This window comes from Alosa sapidissima, chromosome 14, assembly GCF_018492685.1.
Source record: "Alosa sapidissima isolate fAloSap1 chromosome 14, fAloSap1.pri, whole genome shotgun sequence".
In the NCBI taxonomy this organism is placed as follows: Eukaryota; Metazoa; Chordata; class Actinopteri; order Clupeiformes; family Clupeidae; genus Alosa; species Alosa sapidissima.
The window spans coordinates 30434087-30456134 of NC_055970.1; the positions used below are offsets into that span (position 1 = coordinate 30434087).

General features: G+C 42.7%; 1 protein-coding gene across 2 annotated transcripts in view; it reads left to right on the forward strand.

The window, feature by feature from the left end:
• The first annotated feature begins 5908 nt into the window (after positions 1-5908).
• The window catches only part of homer2 (homer scaffold protein 2), a 32460-nt gene continuing 16320 nt past the window's right edge, over positions 5909-22048 (forward strand). Inside the window, exons 1-2 of one of the 2 annotated variants that reach the window (XM_042061429.1) lie at positions 5909-6061; positions 15472-15628. In XM_042061429.1, the coding sequence (XP_041917363.1) occupies positions 6060-6061; positions 15472-15628 (159 nt within the window). In that variant the 5' untranslated portion in view covers positions 5909-6059. Of the gene's footprint in view, positions 6062-6346; positions 6800-15471; positions 15629-22048 lie in introns of those variants that run through there. The other variant, XM_042061428.1, reaches the window with a different exon arrangement.

Sequence of the window (22048 nt, forward strand, 5' to 3'; positions counted from 1 at the left end):
TTCCTTTTAATTAAGCTCAGCTGAGCATGATGGATCCATTGTGATTGGCTTGAACTGAATGCCACCAACAGAAGCTGATTTGATTGGAGGAACACAAATGTTTATGATGACAAACAGTAATCAGCTATAATGTCTGATTTTTTTCTGTAAAAAAAATGGTGCCCTCCATTAATCATGCAATCATAAATGGGACAGACTGTTGACCACTTGCTGAGGTTGCTGTTGACACATTCGGAATCATTGTATGTGTTGTGATTCTTCAAACTCATTACTGCGTATCTCCCCTCCCGAGGAGACGGATAAACACGGCCCTGCAGTGGAACTCCAGCCGTGTGTGTGTTAGGACAACATCTGAAAGCCCCTGCCTGCCCACAGATGACTGGCTGAGAGTGGGAAGGCAGGGTTGCAATGCTCGTCTCTTCCTCCTCTGCCTCCCCACCCACCCACGCAGGCAGAGGGATGTGCAGCACTGGCTGGCCTTGGCTCTCTCCTCCAGCTCAGCAGCGATGTCTGTGTGCTGTAGCAAACTACTTCCAAGTGTGCTGCAAAGTCTGCTACAAAGGGCAGCAGGAATCTTGGAGACATCATCTGACTGCTGAATTCTTATATAAACCAAGTGGCACAGCAACAAGATTTAATTTGCAGTAATTGGCATCATGTGGACACGTTATTTACGTAGTAAAGTTATTAGAGGCAAAAATTGGCAGATGTTCTCCTAAACTGTGCCCATGTTTACAGTCTTATGTAATCCCATTTACTTTAAAGAGTCCCCTCATCATGTCTGAAAGTGCTGCTGCTGTCTTACTTACTCATGTGTATAATAACCTTCTGCACACACAGTTCACCAACCAGAAACCTCTAGCATTCATGGATGGTGGAGTAGCATTTTGCCACTGGCCTGTTCACCCCCCTCTATCAATCACAGGCAAACACACACACACACACACACATACCTGGAACAAATAACTGCAAGCGGGTCCATTTCTGCTTTCCTCTTTTTGTTGCTTTTGCCAGCTGGATGTGGTTGCATAACCACTGTTTGCATGGTAATGATGCCAGGCTCTAGGCTATGCTAGTACTTATGACACTCCTATATGCACCAAGAAATCTGACCAAGTAATCGGGACATATGTCATCTAATTCACAGTAATCTAATTTACAGTAAGCCCCATATAGTATAGACATTCTTTTCACCAATGAGGCAATGAAACCATGAGTCTTTCAATTTGTTGTTTTCTACTTTAGGTCTTTTTAGTCCTTTTTCAAATATGATGCATGAGTATTTGCACCTATTCATACCTATATAATTTTGCTGAGTGTCTTATGTAGCCCAAACCTTTAGAATGCAAGCGTTTAGAAATCACAAAAGTTCAAAAACATCCTACATAGATTCACACAACACATGATTGTTTTTCACAGGTGGTCCAGATCAGTAACAATAATAATAATCTTTATTTGTATAGCACCTTTACAAATACTGGTATTAGCAACGTCATGAAGAAATCCCTGTAAATATCACTGACTGGACCCAGACAGTGGCCAACAGATGTGTTTCAGTTGGAATACTCATAATAAGCCACCTTTTTGTCATTCCAAGCCTTCTAGTTTCATGGATTATAGCATAGCATGGTACAAAATTTGCATATGCAAAAAGTGCTCAGAACCATTGTTCAGTAGTCTATGTGTCCAACATATCCAAATTTCAATGCTGTCAATGATCTGGTCTTAAAGATTTATAAATGAAAACACGCTACATCATGAAAGCACATCTTTTCATGAAAAATTCCATTCCTTAATCTCATATTCACAAGCATCCATTTTCTCATGAGATGAATCATTCTTGCATTTTGTCAGGAATATACTTGACATGCAAACCCCTCGCCTGAGGGAGAAAGTGTTGCTTTGGAGGATAAAAATAGAATAGAATGGAAGAAAAGGCAGACACAAACATATCACTTCCTACTCAAAAGGACATCAGGGCAGAACTGGATGCTCGCTTCACAGAGATAAAGCAAACTTACATTAGCACACAACCAAAGCTGTCATTATCTCTGCCCCAGACATAATCAGCGAAATTAGGAAGTTTGCAGATGTGGTGCTGAATGCTTACGTAACAGCCACCGTTCACGTAAGGGCAGCTACACTCTCAGGCAGCGACCAGGAAGGAGTCAAGGGCATTTTGTGTCATCCTTTGATTTGCACATGGACAGCTCAGGTGAGGATTTGACCCTCCAGCCAGCCGTGGAGAGAGATCCTCTCCGAGCCACGTGTATTTGAATAAAGGCTTCATTCAGTGGGCTGCTGCCGAGTTAGGCCTGGTCACATGTGTAGCCGTCTAATGTGCAAGGCAACATTTTCATGCTCAGCTGCCCCCAAGAAGACTGCAGTGGCCCACCCTCAATCTCTACGCCCACTAACACCAGATGTAGGTCGCTGTGTGCTGCAGGGAACTCTGTGTGTGTGTGTGTGTGTGTGTGTGTATGTGTGTAGGAGAGAGAGGGTGCACTCATGCTTGTGTGTGTGCTCTTGTGCAGTGGCTGAGTGTGTAAGACAGGGCCGCCAGCACAAGTCTCCAGTCCTGTCACATTGCATCCCAACAAACACACAAGCCGAGTCCTGACACATGAACGGCTCTCTCAGAGGCACATGCTCTCCCCGACCCCCCCAACCACCACAATCACAGCTCGAACAGTTAATAAAAAATAGAAAAAATATTGTGTAAAAAATATGTATGCGCATGCACAGACACATAAAAACACAATTTATTTTAATACATACCGGTAAGTAAAAAAACAGTTTGGGTTATATTTCTTGCTGTCAAACGTTCCTGCGCCAGAGACAATATAGAGGGTCAATGAATAGGAAGGTCATGCGGCTTTGGACAAAATTTCAGTATTTGCATCAATGAGTTGGTGCTCTATATGGCTCACGCTTTAACAGTGAGCATCACAATGGGGTGTGTGTGTTTGCTAAGGGATGCTGACGTCTTGGGCAAAGTTAGCTTAATGTGAACTGATTATGATGACAGCAGCATGGCTGCTGTGAGCGCTCCCCAGTCCCCAGCCCAGTCTCCCTGCCTGCACAGCTGATTATACTGCACAGGCGCCTGAACCAGGGAGAGCAGTTAACACATTCACCTCCAGGAGGAACTCTCTCTCTCTCTCTCTCTAAAAAAAGCTTTGCACACATCCCAAGTCACAATCATTTCCGACTCATTTCACAGCAGTGTATTTTTGTCTCTGAAAATATATATTTTTTCCTTAACTTTATTCAGATACAATGGATATTGTGCAGTTCACTGGACGGAAATAGTAGACCTTTAAATACCTTAAACTGTGACCACAAAATCTAAATACATTGAGTTTTAAGCAAGTTGCCCTCAATGAACTCAATCTGGACAGCATTTGATTACATGAAACTATTCTATAACAGCACTTATAAGGACATGTGATTAATTAAATTAACTGCTGTGGAAAACAGATGTTGGGCAAAGATCCAACCGACCTGAATGCTTCATTAAAAAGCACTTTGATTAACACATAATATAATAACCATTTTGCAGCAACACAACTTCTTTTACCAATGATTCACCACTCAGTGCAAAGTACTGTTCTATATTAATGATGCCTTATATGAGCGAAAATAACACCAATATCAACTCTTGTTTGGCGATTTTTTTCAAGGTCATACCTTTTTTTAAGGTGCTTCTGTCATGCTGTGAGTTTTATTGCCTCATATGATTGTTTCCCACATTTCACACCAAAGGATGCACTCTCTCACACCCACCAAGACAGACTGATGGTAATACTGAATGACCTCAGGAACCGTTTCCACAACACAACACAACACAACACAACTTGTTTCAAGTAAAAACAGAACTGTCACACTTAACCAGCAATACTTTAAAAGCATGTTATTTAAATGGGACCATACAGTCCCTTTTACAGAACAAGACCAGATGCAAGCTTTTTCACAACACAAACGTCCTGAAAAAGGTCCCACCACATTTAATAGATGTCATGTACTGTAGGCTACTCATACTGTGATACAGACAGTTTACATTTTCATTCACAACCAAATGGAATAGGACAGCAAAGCAACATTTATTGTAACCACATATCTCTGACATTTGTTGCATTTTGTTGTAACTTTCATTCTCAGTGCTTGGGTAGATATCCAGGCCAGCTGAATGCAATAACAGAACATTTAGATTTTCCGCAGATCTTCATCCCAGATTTATCCCAACTGTATGGGTAAAACCTGTTTTAGTTTTAAGAATACAGGTGACAACTGGAATCATCTGTTCACTAGATTAAGCCAATACTGCCTTTCAAAGAAATTATATAATGAAAAATAGCCTCCATCCACCACCCGAGCAAAAATAAACATCATCTCCTATCAGTAACGGTCATAGCGTCTCTGATTGCTTGAACTGTAGCCCTGGTTATAGGAGTTGTGTTGGCCTTGATTATGTCCTCCTGATCCCCAGCGTCGATCCTGCCACTGCTGTGGACCGCGCTCATGCCATCCCCAACCACGACCTCGGTCCCGGCCCCTGTGTGGTCTCTGATCTTGATAACTGCAAAAGTCCAGTAAAAATTCTCATTTCATCTAATATGAACATATCATGAAAGGCAACATACAGCAGCACAATATTTACGTAGTGTCTACACAGCCTTGATGCATGGCATTATTATCAGCATAGGCTAGGCTTACTCTTCCACTACATGGGTATGAAATGATGATATGGACCCAAGGTTAAGTTAATACAGTTGTGAGATATATATATATATAGTCTGCCAATGAGACAATATAGATCTATGTAACGTAGTGTGCATACCGGTTATCCCTGCCTCTTTGGAAGCCCCCTGCGCCACGACCTCTCCAATCTTCAACAATTGGTGGTGGATTAACAGGCTGCTGAAGGTATCTTTGGTATTCCTCATCCTGTAATGTGAACCTACAAGCGAACTGTTCCTCATACTTCTGGAGCGTTTCGGAAGTGTCCGTCATTCTAGAGTTGTGTTGCACTATATAAAATAAAATAAAAAACACGTAGGCCTAATATTCAGCTTTAAAATAATAAGTGGTATATATTACATGCCGCTCATATTTTTAAGGGAGGAGACGGTATAAAAACTGATCAACGTTATACTGATGTTATGTTATGGTGGCTAGGTTAGCTTCTATTTGCCATAGTGATGAACCTGTGAACAAAGTTAAGTCAAACGGTGTCTTACGCTTCCAGTGATGCTAAGATCCCCTGTAAGGTGTTAACGTGAAGTTTTGGAAATGTATTTATTTAGCTTATTTATTTGGAATAAGAAACTTACGTCAAATCAGTTCAGCGGGTTGGTATCACGCAACATCAACACCACAGGAACACAAACACGTGCATCACAAAATGAGTCCCGAGAGTTCGGTGAAATTAGCAAGTAGTTCCGCTTGGCGCAGCGAATGGGTATTCAACTAGGATAACATGCCACATTCTTGCAAACACGCAGAGGATGAACTTTTCAGGTTGTCTTGGTTTTTGCCATCTTACTAATAGTCACATAATAGTGGTGTCACCATGAAAGGATAGAAAACGTTTCCTTTTCTCAAAAAAGTTTTGTTTGGGTTGTCGCCCATTTATGTCAACCTGCGGCATCTCCTATTGCGGAAGGGGAAAGGCATATCGACTATTTGTAAAAAGTTTATATTATAATGGTTGTGCACATTAATTTGTCTGTCTCAAAAGACGACAGTTCACTCGGTTATTTGGAATAGCCTACTATCTGGAAATTGCACCCACTTCCTGCACTAGTTCTCTTCTTAATTGTCAAAGTCAAAGTCACCTGCCAAATCAGCCTTTCACATAGCCTAGCCTACCTACTAACTCATCTGATATAGCAAGCCTACCAATTGAAATCGACCAATCAGCCCACCCATCACTTCAGGATACACAGTGCAGTAGGCACAGATCAAGCATAAGCTATCCAGAATTGTGTTAACCCTGGTTGTTGTTGAAGAGGCAATCTGATTTGAATGGGAAAACAGATTTCGGACTAACAGATGAAATGTAAGTTAACATTATATCATACAGGCTATCGTTTCAGATTGAAGTTCAGAAATCTACGTTAAGAAGCCTCGCAAGTATTGTTTATTTTTGTTACCGCAAAGAGATTAGAGGTTTTAGAATTGGTCTTGGTCTTTTCCTCGCACAATCTAACATTATGCCAATTGTCCGGCGTTAGCCCCTTTATTCGTTAGTCTTCCCTGTTTTTGCCTGGGGTTTGTGTGTGTAGGCTACTGAGATAGCCTAAGAGATAGGATGTGGGAGGTTGATAGGCTTCTCTGAGCAGGTGGAATCCGCTCAGTGTCGCTGCTGTAGCTGTAGGTCTCACTTGTAATTCAAGCCCATTGGGAAACGGACTCATCGAAAACAATTCCACTAGGAACGCTCGGTTAATGTATGCCACGCTGTAAGACTGTATTGTCACCGTATTTCTGAATGCCACAGTTACCAAAGGAAAATCCCCAAAAGAGCGTCGCCTGAAAACTTCAAATGGAAAGAGCTTGGCGAATGCAAGACGTACCAGGGAGATCCGAGCTCTGTTCATGAGAGTAAAGACTATCACATTTCAGTCTGTCAATCGCTTACTTGCTTGAAGTGGATCTTTGGTATGGACTTAACAAGGAGCTAATGTCAAGTGGACTTTGAAAATAGTTTATAACATAGAAGACGTCATTCTGCCGGGTTGTTTGATACGCATTTTCGTTTCCGTGAGGATCTGTTTGAAAAGTCCGTGGAAATGGGGTGAGTGTGGGTTATAGAATTACTCTCCTTATAAGCTTTGAGAAACCAAGTGCCTGTTGTGTTATCCGTAATTCAGTTTTCAACTATGTATGCAAACTAATACAATTCCTATACATGTTCCTCATGTCTGCGCTAGGGAAATGCGAGTCATTAATGTTATAGTAGGTGAAGTGTCCAAACTAACCTCACCATTCTCCGTTACGCATACCGTATATTTTGTCTCGTTATCTGAACATCGTTATTGGAATTAATGCATTCTTAATATTTTAAAGAGACGTTCATTCTTTCTTCTCAAACATTCTTCGTTGCCCAAGTTGATTAATTGGTTTCTCGGGTCTTTGTAATGCATAACCCTTGTGCACTCTCATTGTCACCCAGAGTCTGAAGCATTCTAGACTACCTATACACCCATGTAATGCAATTTCCATTAAATGTATCAATGGTCTAGGAGGTATAATGAACATGTAGGCGTTGTGTTTATCACAAAGTTACGATAACAGAAGCACTGAAGATACAGTGGATTGCACTTCGACTGTCGATTATGATCTAGGCTTGATATTTGAGGCTCAGTTGTCACAAATAGTTCCGTGAGTAATGTACTGCTGGCGATAGTTTAAATTCCTCAAATTTACCTGGAATATAATTACGATTCATTTGTGAAGATAAATTGCTGTATCAGTGTCACCAACTGCAATCCAGTGGGTTCTTTTTTCCTTTAACAAGAACCACGAAGAGAGCGGTGAGAACGTCAGGGACAGAGTCAACATAACCCACGCATGAGCAAGCCTTGACAAACAGTGCGCAGGGAAGGGGATGGAGCTGGGGTGAACTGGATCTGTGGAAGAGGTCTTTTTACCCATTCGATCATGGCTCTCTCATTTGAGCTCAAGATCAATGTTCTGTCCTTGTTCTCTTGTTCTTTTGTGTTTGCACAAAGGCATGTGTGTATTTCTCTGTGTGACAGCATGGTTACTTTGCATGGACAGGCCTGGAACGTGGACTAATCACATAACACAGTGGATGTGGTGTCGCATATATCAGCCAATTCATTTAGCTGCAGTTCTGGTTCATCTCAAGTGCACTAAACCCCCCTCTATAGTGAGCCTGAAGCCATTTACTTTGATTATCTTTGGTAACCAAATGTTTATTAGACTGGAAGCGAATGGTAGCCTACATATGCTTGCTGTGAATATAATATGCTGTTCCTCTCCCTTTCTCTTCTGAAGGCACTTACACAACTTTGCTAAAAACCTGTCTAACTACTAAACAGCTCTGCATCCCTTCACCTTCTTGTCTGTCTTCAAGTTGCTTGACCAGTTTGTGCCTCATGAGAGTCACCTTGCACAACACTCAGCTATTGAAAGCATTCTTTCCTAAGAGAAGACTTCCTTCAATCAAAGATCTTTTTTTCCCCTTTTTTCCTAAAGAGTTTCGGGGTGTGTACGTGAGTCATTAGGGACCGACTTGTATAGCTTATCGATGTTTGTAATACTACAGTGGTCCAGACAGGTCAACACAATACCGAAGCCACGGCACAAATTGTATTTTGAATTTTGAGTTTTGAATTTTTGCTGTGCCCAGGCCAATTTGGTATGATGGGTTGCTCATACGGCAATCATAGCAATCATGCATCCAAAAAATTGTGGGATTTTTCAGCAGTACTCTAAAGCATTTACTATTCAGGAAATGCTTATGATGTTCTTGAATTGATTTAAGACACAAAATAATGATCATAATTTGTCTCTGTCAAAATGATTACATTATGTAACCAAAGGCATGGCCACATAGTTTCGCACAATGCAATTTCATCAACTACCCAATACAGTCGAGGTCATTAGCATAAGCATATTGATTTTTGATAGTTTTGTCTGAAGCCCATTTGGCTGCTGCATGTCCAGGAGATGGTTATAGATTAACCTGCTGGTTCAAACTACCGCTTGCTAGGGTTTCGCACACACCCAAATAGTGACCCAGAGGCCAAAGCGGAAAAGTTGATTAGCAGTCTCTGGTTGACAGTTCAGATTGTTTTCTGGTAATGAACACCCCATCCCACCCTCTCTCTGATCAATGATCAGTTGAGCCAATCAGCATCATCTATCAAACTTTCTCTCATTAGCTTTCGTTATGGGTTAAGGATGTTTGGGCAATATGGGCATATGCTGCAGAATGCTGCTCTTTTCAGTAGGAATATATTTTGAACAAATATGTAGCCTTTGGTGACAATGGCTGCTGCAAAAGGCATTTGTCTTACTTGGATCTGTGGGTATACTAGTCAGACAGCACAACTGCTGCACAGAGAATTTTACTGAGAAACATGGAGACTGTTGAATAATGATGGAGAAACAACACAGCAATATTGTGTGTCAATAATAGTGTCAAATAATTCAAATATGCATTTTCCTCTGATTTGATTTCTTGAACATCTTATTCTGTGTCTGAAGTAAATCTACCTGAACTGACTGTCACCCTGTGACTGTATGAAACTTCACATTGAAACAAAAACAAAAACAAATTTAGGACCTCTTTGATCTGCCCATACCATAAGCTGAAATAATGGAGGGTCAGTGATTTATGATGAAAAGCTGAAATAATGGAGGGTCGGTGATTAAGAGGAAAAGCTTGGCCTCGGGTGCACATCAATACCGATTTGACATAACAATCCAAATACAGATCCGCAGCCTCAAGAACAAAAACAAATCATTTTCACACTCAACATTCAGTCAATTAGTGTAGGACATCTTGTATTAAGTGTTAGTAAGTCTCAGGGGCACACCTGCTCAGAAATGTATTGATGGTGCTTAAATCCATTATATTGTTCTGTCATGGAAGGTGAGCAAGAGAGAGGAGTACTTTTGGGGGGGTTGGGTAGTGAGGGTAGAGATCGCTATTTAAAGTAAGCATGGGAGAAAAGGCAGCACCCAGCGTGGGGACTGATCCTAATCTCTTGTCAAGCACTGTAACCGGCTTAAGTGTCATTGATTTAGCTGCTGAGATGCCGCTCTGATGCCTGGTCTATGCAGCCAAGGTAAAAGGTTCAGGCCACTGACTGGCATATGTTGCCTCTCCGCAGTCTGAACCTAAGAATGAAATTGTCTGTGTTATGGTAAACATCATTACTTGAAGATTGGTAAATGAAAGGGACAGACCGGTGGGGATTGGAAGAGTTTTTACCAGATGGTGGGGGCCATTGGCCATCTGTTGTGGCTGTCCACGAGGCTGCAGACTATGCATTCTCCCCGACTCTGAAAATTACGCAACAAGAGTGTAGTTGTCTCCCCTTTAGTGAACTACATCCCACATGACTCAACATCACAACAGATCACGCGAAATGTCTGCTGTTATCAAATACAAAATGTCATAGTATATAGAAACATCAGAGATGTTATCTAATTCATGCATCAATTTTGATGTGGCTGTTGTGTAACAGGATCGATAGTGTTGTCCCAACTGTTTTTGGGTCTCCATGCTGTTTGGATAGCATCGTGTTGTAGACGACATACTGTGTGGTGGGGAACTGTGATCAGTGTGAGGAACAGCTCTCAACTAGCTGCACAGCTAGGCCATTGTTTTACATAATGTGAAAAAGTTTCAGCGTTTGTATGGAGAGTTGAGGTAAATGAAGAGCTCCAAGTGTCTGCTCAAGTGTTTGTGACCTAGATATGGGAGATCTTCTTCTTTTCTCCCACTGCAAACACAAAAACCATCCCCTCTCTTCTGATCCTCTGTTTGCACACACTAGATTATTTTCCTGTGTGTCTTCAGTATGGTGGGAATACCACAACCTCTGCAAAATCTGCTACTCAAACACTTCAGCAAGCTTGCTGGTTGTGTCTTTATGGTCTGATTTAATACTTGGGTGCAAGCTTGGTGGAATATTTATGTTGCTGTAATATTTTAGTCACCATAAACAATGGATAGAGTGTGCCATTTGTGTGGCGATTAGAATCTGATTAGCCTTTCAGTTCCTGATTAGAGAAGGTTGTGGAACATCAGGAGGCCATGGTGCTTAATCAGCTGTTTTACGCACATGCTGTTTTTGTTTTGATCTGTCTGGCCCCTCTCTCTGTCTCTCTTTTATATAGCTACATAGTTATATTTTATGATTTTTCTTTCCAAAGTGCTATAGTTACAACCAGCTTTGCTTCTGCTTTCCTATTGCGTGCCTAATGTATAGCTGCTGTCAGCCAGAAGAGCACAGAGGAGTGGAGCAGCCACATAGCTGTTATGTGCTATACAGTGTGCACTCGCATTGTGTTGGCTGTGAGTCGCCCCCACAGAGCACTCCAATAATAAAGCCTGTTTGTGAGCGAGCTCATCCTAACGGAGTGCGTGGATCAGACCCAGCTGAAATATAGGGCACAGGTGTACCGTCAAATGAAGATTTACAATTGCAATGAAAAAAGACGTGTGACTGTTGTTTTGCGCGTGTTGTTGTTTTTCCCCCTCTTACCCGTTTCACAATTGCAGTACTGATGTCTGTCACAGGTTTTCTATCTCATCATAAAATTGACTATTCACAATTTATGAAAAGCACTCGGGACACCTGGTTTAGCTCGCTTGTCAGAGGAGAAATCTAGTTTTGAGCTCAGGAGAACAGGTACAATGACATTCTTTTTTCTCGCTCCTCACAGGAATGTGGGGAATGTGCCCAATGGTGTGGCCTCAGTGTGTGCCTTTCACAAGGTTCTAGAGGCCGTCATCACTAGACTCTATAGAGCACATTGATTTACTTCACACAGGGAGCCTTTCAACCCATAATGAGAGCATTTGTGAAAGACATTTGTACTGCTGACATGTAACCTTGTGTCAACTTAAAGCTTAGAGTAGGATGGGAGACTGAGCACACAGGTTCTTAAAGGTTACCTTTTATTTATGCATGATTGAAGTTACATGATCGCAGTTGCTGAATTAAATTAAGTTATTGGAATATTGTCAAGTGACTTTGTGTGACTTTCTTAAAAATGTTTTGTTAGTGAACAGTTAGAAATAATAAATAACCCTTTAGAGTCATTTCAAATCTGAATACGACTTCATGATAGCTGCAGCTATAAACCCAAATATTATGTCTGAAAGGAGACTGATATCTTTATTTATATTCCTTGTGGCATGCATTTGGGTCAAACTCGACTAAACAGAAATACACATGAGCTCATATGAGCCATCTACTTCCCTTCTGTTTCCATTTCTGGGGCAAGGTGAGTTTTTGGGATCCATTTAAAAGCTCTGAATACATGCCCCAGTGGACCCCAGACTTTTATGACTCATGTTGCCACTCCTGTCCCTCAGACTAGAATGTTATGTCATCAAGAAAATGCTTTTTAGGCAAACTTGGGAGGGAACTAAGTAAGCCTAAAAAATTGAACACATTCTAGAGATGCCAAGGTCAGTCATGCATCACATGATCATACCGGTCTCCGCAGAGGTATCCAGCACACTCCCTATCACCGCTTGTGACGCTCGGTGAGCTCTGTAAAAAGGGGAACGGGTCAAGAGCATTACTTGCATTTCATGACATTTAACATGTATGTGTTCATTTGTTGAACAGCAGCCAATCATAAGTGAGAGAATTCGAGAGGCTCAGCAGAATTATCCTGGTTGGTTGAAGCTCCCCAGTGTTTTGTTCTCCCTCGCCGATGAGCCGAAGGCTCGAGTCCATCAGAGTACTCCCACCCACCGGTGAATTATTCAAATCCAACAGCACCGGTTGTGAGGAGACTGAGATGGAAGACTGCCAGACAATCTATCGTCAGGGTTTTTGTCAGTCATTTTATTGACCGACTGCGGTTTTTTGAAGAGTGTCCAAAAGAAGTGAAATCTCTGTGTTTAAATGCCACCTGAGATTAGGTTGGAGATGGTCACCTGAGATTAGGTTTCATTAGCTGCAAGAGCTTTTGCTTGTCTTGAGTCGCACACAGAAAACAAAGAACAGCATTTTGTCCTCGCAGAGCATATAGCACATTTCAGGTCCCTCTGTAGAATAGATTTTTGGCAAGATGCTGTCCTGTTTATGTGAAGCCAGAGCATGAATACTTTTGCCATCTGTCTCATAAGAAAGCAGGTGACCTTGTATTTCCCCATCCTTCAGAGCGCAGCACTAGACTGCATTTTATTGTAGTAGTCAAACATGCAGTGCCTGTAATCAAAATGACACTGGAAAACTATCTCAAATCTCAACACCACTACAAGCAATTCTTATAAGGGTGGTTATTTCAAGTGCTCGTGAGGACATTTTATATTCTTTCCCAAATGTTGCCCTTGAGCATCAATCAGGCAGCCTCCTGATTGCTGGGAAATCAACACTGCATGTGGTCGCTTTGTTGATTGGGTTTGAATGGCATCTACACGGTGGCCACTGTGTGACTGGAGCAGGCGCTGTCAGGCAGCCAGGCAGTGAATGAACAGTTGAGTCTTGTCTGGTCGTGGGATTTTTGATAAACTGTCACTGTCATCTGCACCAAGGGTTTTATTGCCAAAGCAGATTATGACATGAGATTAGAGTTAATTCTTTGGGAATAAAATGTATTGGGGAAAGTATTCATTTATTTCAGGCATGGCTCAGTATGATTAGCTTTCCGACTTGTGGTAAAATAATTTTGGGGATTTTAAGGCTTTCATGATAGATTTTGTGTATTGTATTCTACCTTTCAAACTAGTCAAATCCAAACCAAAGAAATAGAGACCCTGTTCGACAAAAATAAATCGTCCCAAAATTTTGAGGGAATAGAAAGTTGACTCTGCAAACTTTCAAACAGTCGCAGGAATATGAGCCTCTTGCCGTATGTTTTTGCTGTCTCTTGTAAGCCTTGCGGGGGAGAAGTGAAGATGTTGTCTCTGAGCCTGTGCAACTGAAGCCTTCTTGTTTTCCAAAGCAGGCACAGTTGACACAAATCTTGTGTGAGGTTTGCTCGCTGGTTTGCGGGGGTGTAGTTATTCCTGCTGACTGGTAAATGAGGAGTTTATGCAGAGCAGGATGTTCAGGAGGAGTCACACGTCCGCACCAATACTTTGGGCTTGGATGAGGGAAGTTTCGCATTCCCTGTAATGTGGCTCCTTGTCACTGGGATTTGGCTCAAGCTGATCAAAGCCCCCTTCTAAATCAGTAAAGGCTCCTTAAATGCCTGCCTTAAATAATCCAGCTCCACTTTCCAAACCCACACTTTTCTTGCTGAAATGTAGTGTTGTACTGTATGTATGTGTATGTATGTATTCACTAAATGTATACAGATTTAATGCAAGCCTGTGTGTCTGAATGATCGTGCCTAACAGTTACACTGTTCTTAACTGTAAATAATATCTGCTGTAATCTACAGCATGTAGCAGCATGTTTAACATGTGCATGTTTAAGCAACAAGGTCACATTGAAAAAGCAAAAAAGAAAGCTTGCTTTTGTCATCAGAATAATAGTCGGATCGAAGCCTATCCTTGTGGAGCTGTATCTGTGACCTTGTGTTGTGGCTGTGGCTGTGTTTGTGAGCTCGGCCTGTGTTAGCCTGAGGTGCAGGTCTGTCCCTGGCACACGCGGATGACTCCCTGCAGCCTGAGTGCTTGAGCGTTGCGTGTTAAGCCAGTGTTGACTAAGAACAAAGCGTCCATCGGGACTGGAGCTGCGCCGTTGTGCGGAGCTCGTCGGAAATCAAAGCAACAATGTCAGGTGCATAGAATGCTCGCCAGAGGCTGTTGGACCCATATGTGCTAAAAAGCCAGCATCATATAAGCAGACCCAGGCCCTTTTTTTCAATTATCTGACTGACCTCTGTTGCATTCCAATTTGCGATAATGTCTTCATTCATCCAAACAATGCAACAATTGCTGAAGGGCATCAATTGCAAATTCGACCCGACAACAAATCCCAGCACAGTTGCTGTTTGTTTGGGTGGAAATGAAACCATTAGGTCCATTGCTTTTCAATTTGCCATGTTAAGTAGCATGCGTCATTTGGATCCACCTAAGCAGCATCAAAACATCATTACGTATAATGGCTCCACACCGGAAGCCTATCTATTCATGTCCACTGTATTGTAATTCAGGGTTCAGCGCGGAGTGAGTCCCACGTGATGCTCTCAGCAGCATCACGGATGCCCTGTCTCTAAGGGCTCCTTCTTTCTTGTCAGCAGCTGTATTATAAATATTAAGTGTGTGGTCAGCACAATGGCCTTTGCTGGCCTCCAGAAGATGCTCTATTCCCCCAGAGCCCCACAGCCATGTTGTTCACTCAAAAGCCTGGACAGGTGACGTTTGTGTACGATGACGTGGAGTCTTGTATTTAAAAAACAGACTTACCCATGGGGTGGCTGGCGTCATCCATGGCTGTTGTTGTTAAGGTGTTCCCGAGCCTGCACTATTGACCAGAGGATAAAAAAAGGTGCTGATGTGTTAATAGCTCTGGTTTGCCGTGCAGGATTAGGAGTCGTATTATATTATCACTGGCTTGCAGACTGTGTTTTCTGGGAGGGCCTGTCTTCTCGCTGAAATGGGAGATGTGGGGAAGGTGTAAAGAAGTTGCACGTGCTCGCTGTTTATCAGCATCTCAGTAGGGAGATGTTTTTGTATCCAGAGAGAGAGAGAAAACAATAAAGGTGTTGCTTTTGTTCCCGCTGTTCCGTATTTGTTGGAATTCTCCCTGCTCACTCACTCTGTTTTCTTTTTTTGTTTGTCTTCTTGCTGATCTGCAGGGAACAGCCGATCTTCACCACCAGGGCTCATGTCTTCCAAATCGATCCCACCACCAAGAAGAACTGGGTCCCGGCCAGCAAGCAGGCCGTCACCGTCTCCTACTTCTACGACAGCACGCGGAACAGCTACCGCATCATCAGCGTGGACGGTTCCAAGGTGAGCGCCCACGGGAACAGGATTCGGATGGAGCCGACTCAAATGGTGTTTCATATAACCCCCCCACCACACACACACACACACACACACACCCACATGATGTCAGCCTGCTGCTGGGAAGCGCAGCCCTGACTCCCCCAGATGTAGCTAGCTGGAGAGAAGTGGGGAATATTGATTAGCATCAGGTAGATTCCCAGGGTTGCCCAACTCTGCTCTTTGCTCTGCAGTTATCGTGAGGGAGGGAGTCTCATATAATCACTGCTGCAACTGACCACACTGTTAAGGTGGATTAGTGTCTTTGTTGTGTTGTGCTTGATTATGAAAGTGTTCGGCTGCAAATTAGACCGCAAATTCCCAGTAAGTCAGGCATCGGTGCTTAACAAGTTAGTCCAGATGGCTTCCCCCAAGGAGCCCAGTGAAGTTGATGATGTGTCAGCTACTTTGTTGAGGAATGTGGAGTAAGTCTGTCCATGTCCCTTCTGACTGACTCTAGTGGCTTCACCTACCCACCACCCCCCGAAAGCGGCCCTTTAAAGGACATGTGGAGCAGGCGCGCCGCTGTGACATGCAGCCAACAGCCTCACCCGGCGCGGCTAAATTAAGACCAGTTCACATTTCCTCACCACTGTGTGAATACCAGCAGGCCAAACGGCTGCAGAGGCCCGGCCACTCAAAGACACGATCAACTGCACGGGAGTCGGTCAGGCTTGATCCATAAAAACGAACAAGGCGAGCACTTAAAAGTGCTATTAGTGCTGTTAATTCCAATAGTCTCACAGGACCATCCAGATATTACAACCCAGCACCCCACCTCCCCCTGCCGCTCCCCCTCCCCTTCCCCTCACAAGCTTTTGCCTATCTCTCCCCCTCGCCACTTGCCAGAGCTTTATGTTGTGCGTTTCCATGGAGATTAGTGGCCTCCTGGCTGCGGGGCTGTTTGATTACGCCAAGATCCTCGTGTCACAGTCAGTCGGCATGACTGATAGTGGAGCTCAGAGTTCAGAGCTGTCCCAGCAGGCCGGTGTGTCGTGTGTGTGTGTGTGTGTGTGTGTGTGTGTGTGTGTGTGGGTAACACTGTCCAGGCAAGACAGAGAGTGGAGAGAGCAGTAGCCTGCCCTGCTACTGGCTTTGTGTTCCTGTATGTTCCTGTCTCAGAGCCAGCACAGATGGGTGACAATTTAATTCCCATTATTATTCATACAGAAGAATACAGACTGTGACCATTTGTGTCACTGATGAATATTGTACCTCGCTTGACATAAATAGTTTAGATGTCTCAAATGTTCACCTGTTTGCAGCCATTGAGGACTTGCATTCCTATCATAACTGCAGTGCACCTGGTGAACATTAATATTACTCATGTCCAAAGGTGACTTGGCAGTCAGTGAAAGGCCACAATCACAAGTACACTGTCAAGTCACTTCAAGTTTTATTATGGCTCTGATTCAAGAACCGCTGTGGCCAGAAGCTCACACTCTGGCTGCTCCACAGAATCACTGATGGAGTTTAATGGCCACCTGTTTATCATCGGCAGTTATTTGTATACATCACTTTAAATGTTCATATTGCAGTCAGGATTATCTGAGACAATCAAGCATGTAGAACAGTAAGCCATCCACTGAGCTGTGCTTTAAGGAGAGAGTGGTCTTTAGAGTGCTGAAAGGAGGGAGTTCTCATTGTGCTGGTGTTCATTCAGTTTAGGTGCCTGGCCCATCCTTCTGAGAGGAGGTGCTCAATTGCATTAAGAGCAGTAAACTGAGACATCTGCATTACATCAGGCATCTTTGACTCAGCGTGGCCTTGGAAGTCTGAAAATGCCATTGTGTGTGTCTCTGTGTGTGTACCGTATGTGTCACATATCTTTTGTGATTAACCTACCTCATACAAAGTAATTAATCATCAATTTTTACATTTGCTTATTTTACATGGTTTATACTTTCTCAAAGAAATTCATCTTGAAAGTCAGATTGTTGCCATATAGGGATCAGATTTTTCATATTTCATATATTTTATATTTTGGGGGGCCTTTTGCCTTTACTTAGACAGAACAGATAGAAGAGTGACAGGAAGCGAGTGGGGAGGTGTGGGAGTGGGTGGGATTGGGTAACAGCTGCGTGTCGAACCTGAACCTAAACCCGTGGGCACTTGGACCCAAATGTGGTATGGACGCTGCCGCTCCTTGTGCCACAGGATCCCCCTCAAAACAATTCTGTTTCACTTTCAGTAAGGTTTTCCCCAAGTCAAATATTCCAAGGAAGCTGGGGTAATATGTGAAACCAAAGTCATTTGTTAATCATTAAATGATTAACAAATTACTTTTTCCAAATTTTAAACAAATAAAAAACAAAAGTGCAGTCCTTGCAATACTGTTGTATTGTAAAAGAAGTGTGCTATTCCCTACATTAAGTGGAGTGACAGAGAATGATATCATGGCGTATGTTTTCTGTCAGCCCATGGCTCGTCTGTCTGCTCCGCCAGGCTGGCATCTGGCAGGCAAGGAAGAGGGCCTCTCGCTGTGCGTGTAATCTTTCACAACTTGGAAGCTTGCCTGCTCTAGATAATCCTGCCTTGGGTTCCACACCAAGAAACACCTGTTTGTGCCGTACTTCCACTTCAAATGTGCTGCTTTAATTTTTTGTGTTTTTATATATTACGAATCAGGCAGAAAAGTGGCTGGTTTGAAGGAGAAGAAGCTTACACTCAATAGGCTCCCCACTCTCCATCTGGTATCAAATTACACTCGGTGCATAAGTCATTCAACTCAGCAGAGTGGGGGGGGGGGTGCTCTCTGGCTCTCCATGTCACCTCTCAGAAGGAAAATATTTAAATGGGCTCTAATCCCCCATATAAAAAACTCCTGGCACATTGTCTGTGTTCTGGACTCGGGGAGGGTTTTTTGTGGCGACACTGTCAGGTGAGTGGCCATCACTGATTCCCCGGAGTCAGCTGACTGGTCTGAACTAGGAGGATGTCCGGGCCATTGCTCGTGCGTGACCTTGCCGCCTTCGCTATCTGATCCCAGTTCTGTCCCTCTGGGCAGTGGCGTATACTGCCCTACAGCTGGCCCTGTCAATAACTCGCATTGACGCTGGGTAATGCCAACATTGCATTCACACACTATACCACCTGACCCCACCATCCCCGTGGCCCACTTATGACAGGACATCTGTCTCCACAGCCCCCACTCCACACTCTGGACAAGGTTTCAATTCAAGTTCCCTAGTTAAATAAAGAAGTCCCAGCATATTAGCACTAGGTTTAAGTATACACGTAATGTACATATTAATATATGAATTGTATGAAATGGATATCTTGTGTGACTTTCTTGTCAGTCTTCACTGTTAAAAACCCTGGTCAATAAAAAGAATACATATATGATCTTGTCAGTGTCGAAACCTGATGGTTTTGTCAAGGCAGAGGAAGCTTCAGTAACATGTCTGATGTCGCAGCTCTCAGCGGCGAATGTTTCCATGTGGTCATGTGATCCTCTCAGTTGCTGTCATGGTGAGGGTGATGAGGCGTTGAGTCATCTGGGCTGAGTGGCGTTGCAGACCGTGCCTGTGAGCTAAAGACATAAGCATGACTGCAGTGGGTGGCAGTTTGAAAAGACTTTCTCTAGTGCCCTTGTTTGATGTCGCCAAGCCTCCACATTCAATCCTCACGGGAGGAATATTAATGCCGCTGACACAAACCATAATTCTTATACTTATGACCTGTAATGCATTCTGTACATTTCAAAGTGCTTGTATTTATAAACACTCAACTCCCTTCCAGATACCCTCCCTCCCCCTCAGAAAATGTCTAATAATGACTGGATATCTGTTAGATTATTGGAGGGCTACTGATTTTTGGAACAGAACTTTTTTTCTGTTTTGTACTTCTTTCCAGTTTCCAGTTTCCACCATCAATGTCTGCTCACTCACTCACTCACACACACACACATACACATACACATACACACACTTGCAGCTGCATCCCAGAAGCTTTTAAAAGATTATAGTGGAGAGCTGTGCGCAAGTCAGAGTGTGTGGAGAAAGCGGATAAGGATATCGAGGCTTTGGTGGTCGTGCTGGTGCGGAGTGGATTATATCCCAGACTCCGAGTCAGCCCTGTTGATTATCCTATTATACACCACAGGATGGGGAGATGCTGTCAGGATCAACGGAAGCATCATCTCCAACAGCTCTTCCTGTTTGTATGGGTGTGTGCATGGCTGTCATCAGCGCTGATGCATCACATGGTTGTGGTGATAACCACAGCCACAGCTATTATGATATTTGTACACAGATGTAACCTAAGCTCCCCAGATAAATCAGAATGCATACCCAGATGTGCATTTACTATAGTCACACAACCTGTCATCGAGAATGCATGCATCGCATCAGGAAACATCTCGCTACTTCATTTTATGTCTGACAAATGGCCCAAATGACATCAGACACATTTTAGGAACAGCCCCAGGGTTTGCTTTGCCATTATCTCTCAACAACAAGTTGTTTAGAGAAAACAAAACTCTTGATGCTTTTGTGCATTGCTGGATTTCCTGCGCTTTTCTCTGGGCCCATTAGGAGCTCGGCTCTCCAGCGTTGTGTAAGGGCTGATTCATCCAGTGGAGCGTGGGGCTGCAGCCGCTCTCTGACAGCCTCCCGTTTAACGGAGCAGAGCGGGGAGACGCCGAGCTGTGCCGCCCGCCACACGCCAGGGCTGATGGAGAACTCTGGAGGAGCTGCCACTAATTTGGACCCTCAAATTCACATGCACACCTAATGAGACAAAGGATGCAGCGCAATTAAACCGTTGTGTCACTTCATTTGCGGCTATTTCGAGGTGTAGGGGTGTGCGTGCGTGCGCACGCAGTCAGTAGCATATAAGTCTGCTGTTCACATGGTTTATGTGTATAGGTGTAGGTAGTGTTAATGGGTTTTTGATCTGCTCCCTCAAGGACCCTCAAACCATTCTCTCGCCGCTTGCATATGATTTGAAGGAAGGATGCCTTTGTGATGAAGCAGGCATGCATAAAGAACTTTAACTAGAAAAGCATTTCCTGAAGGAAATACAGTGCATGAAAATGCAAAAAATATTATGTAAAATATCATACAGAGTAAAAACAAACTATATTGGTTGCTAGGTAGATGAGGTTTAAAATAGTTAGAATGACTGAACAGTTAAATAGGTGGATAGTTTAAATGGTAACATTATTTGCTAGGTAGATGAGGTTTAGTATAGTTGGAATGACTGAACAGTTGAACAGGATGTGTAGTCTTATATTAAGAGAATGAGACTGTATGCTTAAAGCCTGAGAAACTGACAGTTGATGCAGGTGGCCTGGCCACCTGGCACAAGATTCTAATTGCTGTGATGTTATAAAGGCCTAATAGTTTTTAATTAATAGTTTAATCAATCAATCAATCAGTCGAACTGGCTCTTTGATGGGGCCTAGATGAGCAGCTGGAAGTTGATACAGGTGCAAATCAAGTTAATTAGCCCATTGTGATGTCATCAGCCTAATGTTAAGTCTATGGGGAAATTTTGAGTAGTTTTTAATAAATAGTTTAAAAAGTATAAAAGTTACAAAGATGAAAAATAAAAAGCCCAGATGTCCTAAGTAAGACCTACGTAACATAGTTTGAATGAAGTTTCTACATTAAATGGTTGAAGCTGCATTAATTGCGTTAGAAGAAGAACTAGAAAATGCAATTCCAGGGAATTACCAGTGCATGAAAATGCAAAACATATGGTGTGAAATATATTGTTAAATGATGTGCTAATTGGCAACCAACATGATGAGGTTTAATATAGTTGAAATGACTGAACTAGGTAGATGAGGTTTAATATAGTTGGAATGACTGAACAGATAGGTGGATAGTTTAAAAGTTTAAATTATTTGCTAGGTAGACGAGGTTTAATATACTTGGAATGACTGGACAGTTAAATAGGTGGATAGTTTAAATGGTTAAATTATTTGCTAGGTAGATGAGATTTAATATAGTTGGAATGACTGAACTAGGTAGATGAGGTTTAATATATTTGGAATGACTGAACAGTTAAATAGGTGGATAGTGTAAAAGGTTAAATTATTTGCTAGGTAGATGAGGTTTAATATAGTTGGAATGACTGAACTAGGTAGATAAGGTTTAATATAGTTGGAATGACTGAACAGTTAAATAGGTGGATAGTTTAAAAGGTTAAATTATTTGCTAGGTAGATGAGGTTTAATAGTTGGAATGACTGAACTAGGTAGATGAGGTTTAATATAGCCTGGCCACCTGGCCTAGGATTCTAATTGCTTAACGGCAGCCTTAATAGAGCCATATTGTATGCTTAAAGCCTGAGACCGAGTATATCGTTTAAAAAATGTAGATAGTGTAATGGATGTTGATAGGCAGATTGTTTAATGGATGTTGATGGATAGTTTAATGG